Below are 15,764 nucleotides of genomic sequence, written 5' to 3' on the forward strand. Positions count from 1 at the left end.
GAACACAAAAACAAAAATAAAAAAACAGTAAGTGATCCTGAACATGGCCTTAGTTATTAACAACTAATCACTTACCGACCTAAAAAATCCGACATGAAATGGTCCAAAGAACTGCTTGAAGAGGAAAAAAATAGGATGGATATATTGTGAAAGAAGAAGAAAAAGACACTACGAACGCATCACAATAACTTGCAAGATTTACATTTTGACAGAAGAAGTTTGAAAAAATATAATTCAAATTATGGTAGCTCTCCCTGTTAACTTATTTTTCAATGGATAAATTCAATTAATAACGTAAAAAAAAAAAAAAAAACAAAGAGGGAAATGATTTTGTGATGTTTTGATCTAGGCTCACCTCACGTTCTGAGGTTCATGTACTAAATTCTCAACAAACATGAGATGTGTTCAATCTATTTAATAATTGTATTGATTTCTCATATGCTCTTTTTTGACCTTTGTTGCTTTTAAGGGAAAAAAAAAACTATGTTTTCATTTTTAATTATATTCTGATGTCTAAAATTCTTTATAGGTTCCCGTTATTGTAGATGACAGTGGTTGTAATTCAAATGCAGATGTCAATTTCCAATTTACTGGGTGCGTGGCTTATTGCTATTGCTTCAGAGAATGAGAACCTTTTATTTTTACATCATTTTTGTGTTTCTGGTGTTACTTGTTGAATAAAGCTGATGGTACTATTCAATTTATGTTTTTTTCTCGTTTTCGGGATTCTTTTTTTCTGTAGGTTCATGGTATCAGGTAGAGTTTTAGGTGCTGTTGGTGGAAACAGCTGCCCCAATAAATCTGGAGGACCTTCAAATGTTAAAATTGAGCTTCTGTCTATTCAAGACGATGTCATTGCTACTTCTTTCACATCAGAAACTGGACACTACTCATTTACGAACATCATTCCTGGTCTGTCATTCACCCTGTAGAGCTCAATTTGTTTCTCTTTTCGTGTAGAAATGGAAATAAAATTTCAGGTTAGACTGCATGCAATGTACCTATATTTTCTAAGGCGATGATAGGTTGATTTCATTCTAAAAAAAACCAAGGAAGTTCCTTATGTTTATGACACTTAGCGCCAGAATACTTCCGGTTTGAATTCTACAACTGCTCATCTTGAGTGATTTTTTTTTTTAAAATTATACCCAGTGCAGCCAACTATGCTCTGTGATTCTGTTGAAAAAGGAAAAATGCAATCGGTGTTTCCTCACTTCTCTCTCTACCCTCTTTACAACTGAAGCTTGGTTTAGAATGTGTGGTAGGGGTTGCTAACTTGCTGACTAACCAATCATCATCGTCTCTCTCTCTCTCTCTGTCCCCACCCCAGTGGTTTGATTGGGTTTGTCTGACTACCTCGCCCTCTCTAGCACTGCTAGTTGTACTTGTTTGTCTGACTACCTCGCCCTCTCTAGCACTGCTATTTGTACTTCTCATTTCTCTCTCTCTCTCTCTTTTTCTCTCTCTGACATCGGTACAGAGTTGCTAGATAGTGTTTAAGTATCAACAAATGAGGTACAGGTGTTTGCATGGAGATAAAGAGGGGGAAAACTGAAAACAAAACGAGATTTCAAGGCTATATAGGGGTAATAGCTGCTGTCCTCGCAGAAAACAGCCAGACGAAGGTTTTTGGCTATGATGTCGAAGTTTATGGACGTTGAGGGGGACCCACAATTTATTTCAGAACAGACTATAGGAACATCACTCGCAAAGAGAAAATGACACATTACTTCTGACAAATTTATTGAACCAAAAAAATCAAACCAGAAGTTACAAATAAAGTTCTAAACGACATATTTATAAACATTAATAAAAAGTGACTCCAATTCTACTAATTAAGGTAATTAAGGACTCGAGGGGACCAACCAGCGTTTGGGAGCTAAAGTTATTTAACTGCCCTAGGAAAGAGCCGACGACCCATCTCTTTTGTGTCTCATGTCTGTCCGGGATGGATACCCACCTCATTTTCTTTGGGTTGGAGGGGCTTCACTTTCTTCGTTGGAATATTTGAATCCTGGTAGTACGGCGATAATTTTGCGACTTTGAATGTGGTAAAAATATTATAGCAAGTCAATCTAGTGCACAGTATCATTGATCCTTTTGAATATTTTGATGGGAACATCGATCATGTTATGGATTGCACTATGGCTACGATAATGTTGAATTTGATTGGAAAAGAACTAGAAATTTATAAATTTATTAAGCTCAAGAAAAAACTTGGGAGCCTATTATTGATGGTGATAGTTGTGTGAATGTTGTGTTGAAGTCGACTATTAATTGCATGAATCTAATACCTCAATGTCATTTACAACCATATGCGGTAACATGGGCAGGTTGATATTTTTATGACCCAATTGGATCTAGTTTCTATTCAATTTAATACTGTGCTGATAGAGCCTGGCTTAAATTGTTGTTCATGGATTTTTTGTTATATTATTCTTGGTAAAAAAAGGTTAAATAATTTGGTTGTCATTTATTTTTGTAGGTCTAACATTAATGTGCTGAATGTTAATTATGTTAATTGAACTTTGTAGGTCTAACATTAATGTGCTGAATGTTAATTATGTTAATTGAACAATGGTTGTTGTTAAATCTTCTAAATATGTTAAACTAACAATGCATGCTAATGATTTATTTAAAAAGGGATTTATTAGGAAAAGTATGAGTCTACACCATCTCTGTTGAATTATTTTCTAGGAAAGATGGTAGTTGACATATGCTTGTAGATGGAAAGCAACAACAACTAGCCTTTTTCCCATTAAGGATCCGCTATGAATTACTGAATTTAAAATACATACATATTTTTTTTACTGACTGCACTTTTTGTTGCAGGAGTATACAAATTAAGAGCTTCACATCCTAATTTGGGAGTTGAACTTAGAGGTTCATCTGAGGTATGAGATGTGACATTGGCTCTATATGTGGAATTATGTGTCGATTAGACTAATATGATTCACTTTCACTCTGCAGGTCAATTTGGGCTTTGAAAATACGGTGGTGGATGATATCTTCTACGTGCCTGGTTATGATCTTCATGGTTTTGTAGTTTCCCAGGTACTGCAAATGAGCACAAAGACAAATATGCTTTGATGTTAATAAGGTTCTAATTTATTCATTCATCCATGTATTGAAGTTTTTGTTATTTCACGGATGTTATAATTACATGCTGTGTTCTTGTAGGTTTGTATATCTCTCTGTAATAGAAGCTTGTATTTGCTTTGCATGTTTTGACTGATCGTAGATTATGCCAGTCATTTTGAAACACTTGACAAATTTCAATTTCTTACGGCTGATCAGGTGGAGTGTTTCAAAGGAAAAATAACTTGTTGCAGTAAGGTTATTAGCAAGATTGATCTTGCTGGTTTATTTATATTCTTTTTAATGGTAAAATATTTATTGGGCAAGATGGAACGGGTTATACAAGAAAGCTGTCAGACAACCATCTTTTTTTTGGGTCAGAGTTCACTTTGAAGAAAGTTTAAGATCAAATATCTTGCAATGGTTTACCGTTTTATGGGAAATAATAGGCTTATGTATTAAGATTAGAAGTGCGTTGAAAGTGATCCCATCAGTAGTGTGGTTTTTTAATATAGCTATGGTGATCTGATCATTAAACCCAGTTTGCGCATGATGAATTATCTTTGTTGTTGCAGGGGAATCCTATTTTAGGAGTCCATATATATTTGTATTCAGATGATGTTTTAGAAGTGCATTGCCCGCAAGGAGTTGGGAATCCTCTCAGTCAGAAGAAGGCCCTTTGTCATTCCATATCAAATTCTGATGGAAAGTTTACTTTTAACTCTTTACCATGCGGTAATCTCTTTGCTCTCCAAGTGCTTTTCCGTTGTGCTTTAACTCTATTTTTATATTTGTAATTTGTAGATGAACGCAATCTGTCTGCCATTGTTGGAGTTCTACATTTTTTTGTCTTTGATATTCAAGTGTTGTATTTTATGTCAATGCTAAATCAGGATTATATATTATGCCATTTGACACTTAATGACCTTGATTGTATTTGGCAACGTTTTGCATTGTATTTCTTTCCACATACCCACGACGCTGTTGAAAATGCATGTTACAAACCCATACCTCATATGCAGTTTCATGACTAAAAATAAAACTCATGGAGTAGATTGTCAGACCCTAGCTAACTCTCCTTGGGTCAAACAGTGGCGTAGCAGAGGAGGGTGACTCAGTCGAATCCAGTTTTCACCAATACTCCTTATTTGTAAAAAAATCAGGTTTAAGTGAAGAATTTTTCACTAATTTGTGTCAAGAAAATCATTATAGTTCAATTCATCAAATATTCATTTATATCATACACAGGAATCATGGAAAAATAGTCCATACATAATATACATAGCTTCTGAACATTTAAATATAAAGCGTACATATCCCAAAAGACTTCTATAATCTTTCAAAATTTTTAGGTTTAGAAAAACTGTACAATAGACAAAGCATCTGGCTAACGATCAACCTGCTCCTTATCCCTTCTTGAAAAGCAATATAATCTTATTGGATAAGCTACAGACTTAATGAGATAAACAATGCTAAAATAATATTCAGTTTATAAAAGAGAAGAGATTATGTGAAGACAATACAAATAAAAAGAGATGCTTAAAAATATAGAAAATATCACTAAAAACAATAAAGTAGTTGGCAAAGTAATTAAAATGACCATTGACAATATTTTATTCATCACTTGTTACGATGTCATGCATGAAATTTTTTTTATGCGTTTTTATTCTTATTTTCCACGTTCTGTCTTAGAAATGTCAATTTATGTATGTATAGACTTTGGCTTATTTTATTTCCTCGGGTCTTCATCCTGCACATCAACTATTATAACTGCTGATAAATATTGGTCATTTGACGATTACGTCTATTGATATGAAATAATCTACTATTCTCAATATTAAGAATTGAGAATTCAATCATATTTCTTTCTAGATTTATCTCATCAGAATTTTGCTTGTTCTATATTGGTCAGCAGTAAAGCAATCTACCTATTATAACACGACATGTTCTCGATCTTGTTTATCTGTTATAATCATTTTATACGCATTTAATTGTTTAACCAAGATGCACTTGCAACAGTTGATTTTATTAAAGTGCTTTCGAAGTACAATGTAACAGGTAAAATCAACAAGTTGCATTTCATCTTATTTTTCTATGAAAAACTATGAACTGGAAATACGCAGGTATCCATGTGAATCACTAGATTAGGCTGCAGTGATAATCATGTGGAAGTTGAATGCCAATTACATAATAAGGATTATACTAGTGAACGTTAGCAAGTATGATCCTATAAAACATTTTATTTTGCCTCTTAATTTAACAATCGATTATCTCACTTGAGTTTTTAGTTCAACCTTGCTGCAAGACTTTCCCTTGGAGGCTTGGAAAACATTTTTTCTATAAATTTTAGAAATTTCTTAAATTAAAGTTTAATTCAACCCGAACCTATTTTCAATTATTGCTTATACCTCAAAATAATTTCGCTGCATTCAGTCCTAAATTCTTTTCTACTATCACACAATCAAAGGAAACCCTCTTTGTATTAGCTGTAGTTCACAATTAATAGGAGCAGCAGTAAAATAATATAAAAGGCGTTTTTGTAATCAAATTAATTAATTACATGCATACACTTACCTCACAATCTAACTTCAAAATTCATCTTTTGACACTTGAATTTCATCTTTATCGACTCTCACTCAAGAGCTACTGTTATGACCGGCTTGATGACTTGTATTAATCAAGTCAAGAACTCTGGTCGGACGGTATTAACTTTTTCTTTAATTATAGAATAAATCATCATAAATTTCAATAATTAAAAAAGCCACTAAAAATAAGAAAGTCTTACTAATTTGTAATCGAACCCAATCAAAACAATTTCATAGTCTAAAAGTAAAAAATCACAATCCAAACAATAATAATATAACATCAATTAGAAATAAGTAGTATTAGATACTAGAACCATAACAAGCAACCTATTACCTAGCATCAGTAATCTTCTTCTGGTAAAAAAATCTTTTATTTCAGTCATATCAACCTAACGTCTTACCTGAACAAAACAATTAATTTAAACACTATGCTTGCGACAATTTAGTTAAAAATTATTATCTTATTATGCTTTAAATTAATATGCAAATACTATGCATAGATGTCAAAAAATTGTGATTCATTAATTAATCAAATTGTATGCTTTCATTTTAAAGTAACCATTCTTGTTTTAATTTAAGTATTTATATTTTTTTAACCTTTTAAAGAATTATATTAGGATTACCGTCATACTGATAGTTATCCTCAAAAAGTTGTACACGTACGTACTATCAAAAGTTTGTATCTATAGGTACCCTCGAGGGTACATCTTTACAATTTCTTTTTCATTTTTCATGCACGGGTAAAATGGCGTTCTTAAGTAGTACCATAAAGGTTACATTCTAATTGATTTAATGTTTTGCATTTGAGAAATCCTTTTCTGTTTCATTTATTTCTATTTCAAAGATCCTTTAACTTTCAACATCCATATAATTAGAAATGCAGTTATTTTTAAGACAATTATTCTAGTTATTTTTAAATAAAGCATTAATTTAATACATATAAGAAATCAATTACTCCTCTTTGCCTTAAAGGAACTCTTTAAAAGCTTAATCCTTTGCTTAATTCTTCTTACTATTATCTTCTATTTGACCCTACCTCTTTTACGAAACCACGATTCAAAACACCAGTTCGTTGAATCAAATTTTAATTGATTTATTGTTTTTATATCTACTTAATAACCTTTTAGTTAATTAAACAAAATGTCATATATAAATAAAACACCCAAACTATTAGTTTTCCAAAATATTGCTTGGATTGATATTTCTTCACACCTTATCTTCCACTTATGATACCTAATTTTAATTCATAAATATTTAATGTTAATATCATACCGTATTTATTTAATTAAATTTATATAATTTAAAAAATTAGACCCTAACATCTACCTTCCAATGTTTTGGTCTGTCCTCCTTCCGCAAGAAACTTCTTTGCAAGTTGGCTGTTTTTCTTAATTTAATTGTTCCAAATCAAATCACTGATATTCGTTAAAAATATTTTGAAATAAATTTTAAAAACATCTAGTTAAATAAATAAAAATTTCTTATATAATAAAACATACCCAAACTAAACAAAAAGAAAAATGGTTTAGAAATGATGAAGGATTCCTCTTCCCCTCACAAACCAAACAAGAAGAAAAATCAAGATTTCCTTTTCCTGCTGTTTCTGTTACAACTAAATCAAAGTCTTGTATCCCATAGTGCACATCTAAATATGATTTTTTATGATGAAGAAGATTGTTTTATCTTTTATTTTTTGCTTAACATGTTTGTGCAAGTTAATTCATTTCATTTCTTAATTACTTTGTGGTGACCAGAGGCATGAAGGTGTTAGAAATGTATATTTTGATGATTACTTGAACACTCACGAAATTCAGATAACTGAGAATCTTTTGTTTCTTACTAATCATGCATTTCTTTAAATCTAGAGTTAATATTATTTCTTCTATGCTTAAGGGGTTTATGATCTTCTGCCTTACTACAAGGGGGAGAATACTGTATTTGATGTTTCCCCACCTTCGATGACTCTAACCGTTGAACATCATCATGTTACAGTTTCCCAAAAGTTCCAGGTATGCCATTCAATTAGAATTAAAACTTCAATTTTTTAGCGTGATTTAAATTTTTTTTTTATAATATTTTAGTTTGAAACCTTTTGGCCATATATTATTAAACAGCAGGGGACCTTGTTTAGTGGTGAACCTTTATTATGTAGATGTGGGCATCATTTACTGATTGCTTAGTTGCTACCGTTGGAAATAGTAGAAATCTGTTGTTAAGTTAGTAGTTTTTTTGTGAAGTTAACAAAAAAATGCCATGTGATTTGACTAGACGGCATTGTAATTGTTCATAATGAACTATCTCTTTTTGGCAGTTTGGCCCACTTTTGGTGTCCAATCGTAAACATGTTTTTTGCACGCAATCTTACTTGCATTGTTTAGGTGATTGCAGGGAATAAACTAAAGTTGAAACTTATGCCTGATTATTTACTTAAATTTTTATGGATAATTTACATTGGAAGCCAAATATTATGAAATCAATATACTTTCTTACAGTATGAAACTACGAACAAACTCCCTGACCAATTCATCTGTTTTTAGGTTGTTACATGCTTCAATTCTCATTGAACAAATATAGAACCGGACATAACGGTGTGATTAAGCCTATGTTTTTTTTTTTGGTTGATACTTGTACTCAAAGTGCTCCCACCCGTAAGATCTGATTGAAATGTGACTATTACATCGAAGCTAGTCTGTATTGGTTTGTGGAATTCTGTCCTTGTTAGGTGATCCTAACCGCCGACCATGTGGGCACCACATGGTAAATATGTTTTTCTCAATATTCAGTTTTATTTTATTTTATTATGTTTCTTATTATGTTATATGTTATTTTTTATTGTTTGTGTAGGTTTTGAGTAGAGCGGAATACTCTATTTTTATACAAATGTATAAATACAACTTACAACAATTCTAAAATAGAAAAGATATAACACCTATATCTCAATTTCTAATAACTATTCGGAGATAAAAGGAAAGACATAAAATAAGAAATACATAATATAAGAAATAATATGAAAGGGAATAAATCAATGCTAATAACTTCTGACACTCCCTCTTAAGTTGAAACATAGATGCCGATCACGTTCAACTTGGATTTGAAATCATCAAATAATTGGCGAGGATGATGCTTAGTGAGATAGAACTTGAAGTCTGCATCCCCAAGAACTTCTAGGGATACTTCTAATTGACTGCTATTGTTTTTGACTGTAGCTTCTGTAGTTTCTGTAGGTAGGTGGAAGGCTGCTATAGGTAATGCTGTAAGGAAGTTTGTAGGGAAGTAGACATTTTACAAGAAAAACTGCTGGGCATGACCTGCAAGGAAAATAATTTATGTAGTTCCTGTAGGTAGTTGGAAGACTGCTACAGGTAATGCTGCAGGGGGGTTTGTAAGGAAGTAGATAACCTACAAGGAAAGTTGCAGGGCATGAGTTGTCGCAAGAAAAATCTCTGGAGGGGCTATCGCAGGAAAAAGCTTTGGAGGAAGTTTTGCTGCAAGAAAAAGCTCCGGAGAGCCTACTATAAGTCAAAGCTTCGAAGGAGGGTCTACTGATGGAAAAAACTTTGGAGTAGGGCATGTTGCTGGAAAAAGCTCCGGAGTGCTTGCTGCAGAAAAAAACTGTGGCGACAAAGGAGAAGTAATGAATGTGTCATGAAAGCCATTTTTTTGGGAGACAAAAAGAAAGAAATAAAAATAGAAAATTAATCAATCTCTTCGAATAGAAAAATATTAGGCCGGAGACCAGACACAAATTTGCGTCCGGGCACTAATAAAAGCTTGCTGCGTGAAGTACTTGGTCCCACCAATATAAAAATGAACCCGATCCCAGCTCAGGCCTTCGAAAACGCTTTATTTTGTCACGTCTAAGCTTTATTTTGTCAAGTTTTTCATTTATGTTTTCGTCAGCTAGGGTTTTGCGTCGCACCGATGGACGTCTTTCTCTACCGGAAAATGATGATGGATTTTAAAAATATTGGCGAGATGTTCGAAATGGAGGTTAGTTTAGTTGCGCTTGAAATTGTGTTATTGAGTATTGTTCTTTAGTTAATCTGGTGTTATAGTGACATTACTAGGGTGTTTTTGGTGTTTTATACTTGAGTTATTCTGATGTTCTTGAACTATCTTTGAAGATGTAATTTTTTTATTTTATTGACGTGGGACTGTAGCACTGTTGAGTTGTTATACTGGTGTTAATTTGGTGTTATTGCTGTGTTATGCTGGTGTTATTTTGGTGTTATTGTTGTGTTATTGGTGTAATAAAGTTTTTGATTGTAGTGATTTGTTGTTGTTGTTTTACGTTGGCGTTGTTATGGTGTTATTTCGATGCTATTGCATTGCTATTACGGTGTTATTTGATGTGTAATGATATGTTTTTATTGAAGTGGGGATGTGGTGTTATTGTAGCATTTTTTGGTGTTACTGTCGATTAATGTTGTGTTTTCCTCGTGTTATTGGAGTTTAGTTGCTTCGTTTTATTCCGGTGTTATTGCAGAGTTATTTTGGTGTTCTAATATTGTTATTCTGATTTTATTCCGATGTTATTGTGGTGTCATTGAATGTGTAATGTTACGTTTTTATTGATGTGTTGATGTGGTGTTATTGCGACATTTCTTTGGTATTATTCATGTGTTATTATTATGCTTTTCTGGTGTTATTGGAGGTTAATTGCTTGATTTTATTGGGGTATTATTTTGGTGTTCTAATGGTGTTATCCTGGTATTATTCTGGTGATATTTCTGTTTTATTTCGGTGTTATTGCGGTGTTATTGGATGTGTAATGTTATAGTTTTATTGAAGTGGGAATGTGATGTTATTGCGACACTTCTCTGGTGTTCTTCTTGTGTTATTGTAGTGCTTTTTTAGTGTCATTCCCATGATATTGTGGTGTTATTCTGACATTGTGATTATTAAGGTCCTAGTGGAATGTCTTGGTTTTATATAGATTTTTGTATTTGATTGGTATTTTTTTCATATATAATCAAGTTTTGTATATTTTATGAATTTGCAGTTCCCCAAGCATGAAATTATTTGCAATGATCCAATTGCAGATAGTTCTCTTCGAACAATTGTCCACAATGAGAAGGAAACATATGAACAATATTGTGCCTATGCACAACATATTAGAGTTACTATTCAAGAGGACCACCGTAGTTTCTGGCCGAATTCGAAGAAGATTAAGGGCCCGTTTGGGACAGAGTATCGGTGCGGCAACGTTTTGAAAATGCTGCCTAAGCGTTTGTTTCTCACGTTCGGGGTGCGTTAATGGAAACACCGTTTCTTATTTTACATTACACGTGGATCACGGGTCTATCCCCGCGATCCGCATTCGGCCTCCTAGGTTTTACCCCATTGCCCTCGTGAATCAGTTCCGCATTAGAGGCTTTCCTCTTGTATTCGAAGGCTTTCTTGAGGGACTTTCCTCTTGGATTCAAAGGCTTATCTCCTGCATCCCGCTTCCTCGCACGAATTCGTTCGACAGGTAAGGATCCATTTTTTTTCCTCCCTTCCCCAACTCGACGAGAAAGCTCTAGACGATCCATCTGTTGAAATTTTCGGTGAATGTGGAGGTATTTAGTGGCTAAAAGCCTAGATCTAGTTGTTGGCAGCTTTCCCTCTCTGTTACATTTCTGGAATATGAAGAATGGAGATTTTGATCTGTTTTAACAGTGTTCCATATGCTTGATCTCTGTTTTTAACTTATGATATGCTTGATATATGATTTTGGTGAATGTGGGGGATTTCATTTTGTTGTTGTGGCTATTAAAAATGTGATATGGCAAGAAGTATAAGAAATCTTTATGTCGATCTATATGCAGTCTCATATGACAAGATCTATATGCAGTCTTTATCATTTGTTCACTGAGCATATGGGTTCCCTTAGCCTCCTCTAGGTATGTATATTTGAGAAATTAATTTTCTTTTGAACTTCCATTTGTAACAAACATCACGTAATAGGTAAGTATTATTTGGTCGACGCCGGATATCCCTTACAAAGGAGGTTTCTTAAGCCGTATCCAGATACAAAGTATCATATCCCAGATTTTGGAAGGTCAAGCGGTGTAACACGTTGGAAGAAAAAAATATTCAATAAAAGACATTCATCATTGCGAGACATAATCGAGCGATCATTTGGAGTGTGGAAGAAGAAATGGATTATATTGCGTGATATGCCAACTTATCCATTTCCGAAGCAGGTCCAGATAATAATGGCCACCATGACACTACATAACTTTATTAGGAGGCATCCTTCAAGAATTGATGCATAATTTGTCGTGGTTGATGCAGATTTACAGCAAATTTCCCTCGAAGCATTCGAGTACCATGTGGGCCGCACCATACCATAGCTTGAAATGGATTCACTTGAAACAAACACCAGAGATGGTGAAGGGGGCATCAGAAATGACAACTTTGAGAGATCGAATAGTAGACGACATTAGCGAAAGATGTTAAGTAATGTATTTTAAAGTTTGGCTAGACAGTTATGAATGATTCCTTATTTGAGGGTTTTCTGTAAGGATAATCTATTGGCAGTAAGCATTTTTTTTTATTAGTTCTGTTTGGTGGGATGATTATTATTATTGTTTGGTGGGTTAATTGCAGGGGGCAATTCTATATTCACCTGCTGTTACATAGCTATGTTTGGCATTTTTATGTTCACCTGTTTTAATATGGAAGACTTGAATGGTATTAGTATGAAAAGTGTTATGCTATTATGACATTATAATGAAAGGTGTTATTCTATTATGATATTATAGAGCATATTCTTTTTATCAGATCCTTGTAATTGAGTAGATCATTGCGGGTATTATTAGGTCATTGTTCTAATCTTATAAAAATATGGGTTCTTGCGTGGAAATCATTGTGGGTATCATCCTAGAAGTGGTATGTATTGCATGAGCCATTGTTGGTGATGATATTATGATGAAGATGAATATATGTTGCACTTCAAAGTATCATATATGCAGAGTGAGATTTATCTGGAATCCATTGTTGGTGAAGAATTTATGATGGACAAAATTTCTAGCAGCTTGGATTACTCAATTTTTTAAGGGCAACCACTGCTACATATTTGGAATCCATTGTTGCACTTCAAAGTATCATATATATTGCTTTTGTATAGTGCATTTGCTTTAAATGTGATTTGCAGAGTGAGATTTTTAGTCTTCTGATTTCATTTTTATATAGTGCATTTGCTTTAAATGTCATTTTTGGTAATTTTGTTTGGAAGTTCTACATTCTTACACTCATTTTTTATTTAGAAGTGGCATGTATTGCTTTAGCCATTGTTGATGAAGAACTTCTTACTGCATTTGCTTTATACCACTGCACTGGAGGTTATTTACATATCTAAGCCAAATCTTCTAATTTTTTCATATCTACCACCTTGCATATGCTTGAAATTCTGTATTTCAGTTTTTGAAAAGTTAAAAATGGTAGTTATTATAATTACCACATTTATGGAGGCTTTTTTCTGGTAGAATTGGACTTAAATGTTATATGCAAAGTTATCAAATATGTATATGCAATTGCTACAAAGTTTGTCATTTTTGCCCTCATAGAAGATGATTCACTTCAGATCCCACCTGAAGCATATGAATACCATGTGGGACGTACAATGCCACTTGAAGAAATGGAGTCACAAGATGCATACAATCGAGAGTGTGAATGTGCATCAGAGATGGCGACATTACGAGAACAAATAGCAGTTGATATCAGTCAAACGTGAATTTTTTTTTTGTTTGTGTTCATTTCTATGTTATTGGGATTGTGGAAATTTTTATCTTTTTAAGCATGTTAACAATGAAAACAGTTAAGGAGTTGGGGAGTTTGAACATCTCAGTGGCTAGATTTTTTATGCTTCAGAAACCATTGACACTCTCTTTAATTTCAGATATGTTATGCATATTACCTCCTTCCTCTGAAATTTCATGTTACAGAGCTTTTTTGAAGCATTACCATTGCTATTTGATATGAACAGTTCATGTAAATATTGTCCTGCACTGGATTTTGGTATGTTAGTGAGGAATTTATTGCTGCAATTTTCAGCAATTGCTATTCGATTTAAAGTTGGAGTTCTGTGGGCAATTGACATGCGTACCACACAAAGCTTTAATATATTTAAGGGGTGAATGATTTATGTTTCATTATGGCAGCATTTGGGAAGTTCTGTTTTTCTTACCTATTGGAATGAAGCTAATTGAGATTTGCATATATGATGCTTTATGTTTTTATATTAGGCATATATGAGGCTTTATGTTTTTATATTGGGAAGTTCTGTTTTTCTTACCTACTGGATTCATTATGGCAGCATTTTAGATTTGCATTTGGGAGGCTTTATATTGTCCTGCCACACAAGACAAATTATGTCAGTGACATATATATACAAGACATTTCCTTCAAAAGTTCATTGTGGTTTGGGTAGCAAGACAGTGAACGACTTTTTTAATAAATGCATGAGCAGAGGTGACTCTGATGAGGAGTTTGAAGAAATTTGGGCTCTAATGATTGTCAAAGGAAATCTACACAACGTCTTGTTAGATGATTTTTACAATATGAGACATAAGTGATCAATAACTTTCAATAAAAAAATATTTAGAATGAGAATCCTATCAATACAAAGAAGTGAATCCACTAATAATATTTGTCATAGTGTCTCCAAGCCACTAGCTCCCTCACTAACTATTTTGGGTTTTGAAAATGTCTTGAAATCATGGAGAAGGAATGAGAAGGATGAAGATATCAAACGTGCTCAGTCTCTAGTTGTCACTGTTTAAAAAACAATCTAGTGTTGAGGCAGACTAATTCAATATATACGAGGAAGCTACACTCAATGTTTGTGGAAGAGTTATCATATGGTTTATGTGGCCTTATTGTGGAGTTCTCTTGCAAACAGGGATTCAAAATTTGGATAATAAGGAGACATACAAACCTTGGATTGTTAAACTAGACAAAGCTAATATTGAAATTACGTGCAGTTGTAAAAAATTCGAAATGATGAGTTTATTATACGCTCACTCTCAAAGTGTTCTCAACCTAGAAAATATAACAAAGATTTCAGATAAATATCTTTTATTGTGGCGGTCTGTTCATGCAAAAAGACACATTTATAGCAGCTATAAATATGGATATCTCAAGGAGGTACAAATGTTTCTAGGTTCTTCAAGTGGTCTCATATTTCACAAACACGTTCAAAAATTTGCATATTAAATTAGTGTTAAAGCACAAGGAAACAAATTGGTTGAGCACTGCATGTTGGAGTCATTGAAGAAATTATCGATCGATGTCGAGGATATATTGAATGGGAGAGAACCTTTGTCAAAATAAGAGTCAAATAAGAAAAAAACATTGAATAAAGTGAGCAATTTGAATGATCCAGCGAAGATGCGGTCAAAAGGAATATCAAATTCTAGTTTAAAAGAGTGTTTAGAGAAAAATAAGAGAGTAAAAAATAAACAATTTTTATTTTTATAAACATGATTTTTATATGTAACATTATTATTCACTAAAATGAAACATGGATATAGGAAAGGAGTAAGAATCTTCTTCAAGCCAAGATTCAATGTCTCCATATGACGCAAATTTCTTTGCAATGTCGGATTACCTCATACAGATACATAACTAAAATTCAAAACCAATTGTCTTACCTTTTTTGTTAGATTTTCTTGAACGTTTGCTCGTAATTACTCAAAATTAGCAGGAATTGCCTACACCGCATCCCACATCATATACAAGCATGTTGATGGATTTAGATTGCGTTATATAATTCCTCAAAAAACTTCTAATATATAACTTGGTGGCCTGTTTTGTGTTTGATCTTAAAAATTTGTCAATCTATTGTTTTAAGATTAGCTTGGAATCAGTAATAAAAATTTGTGACAAATTCAGTAAAACCATTACCTTAGCATTAAGGTTGTATTATCATCTTATTTTGATGTGCTTGACGCGATTATTTTGGTGTTATTGTGCCGTTATCGTTGTGTTATTGCGGTTGTTTTAGGTATTTATGAGGTTTTGCCGCCGATTTATTGAAGTTCTTATTGCAGTGTTATTGGAGTTTTTTTCTTCGTTTTATTAGAGTTCTTATGGTGGTGTCACCTCAATAGCACT

General features: G+C 33.2%; 1 protein-coding gene across 1 annotated transcript in view; it reads left to right on the forward strand.

Moving 5' to 3' along the window:
- Window positions 1-529: 529 nt before the first annotated feature.
- The window catches only part of LOC110026182 (nodal modulator 1-like), a gene marked incomplete at its 5' end in the record, with an annotated part of 106,540 nt that continues 91,305 nt past the window's right edge, over window positions 530-15,764 (forward strand). The window contains 6 exon segments of the mRNA XM_020727035.1: window positions 530-594; window positions 743-912; window positions 2,833-2,894; window positions 2,971-3,054; window positions 3,654-3,813; window positions 7,557-7,672. Of these exon segments, the coding sequence (XP_020582694.1) occupies window positions 530-594; window positions 743-912; window positions 2,833-2,894; window positions 2,971-3,054; window positions 3,654-3,813; window positions 7,557-7,672 (657 nt within the window).

This window comes from Phalaenopsis equestris, unplaced genomic scaffold, assembly GCF_001263595.1.
Source record: "Phalaenopsis equestris unplaced genomic scaffold, ASM126359v1 Scaffold000356, whole genome shotgun sequence".
Lineage (NCBI taxonomy): Eukaryota > Viridiplantae > Streptophyta > Magnoliopsida > Asparagales > Orchidaceae > Phalaenopsis > Phalaenopsis equestris.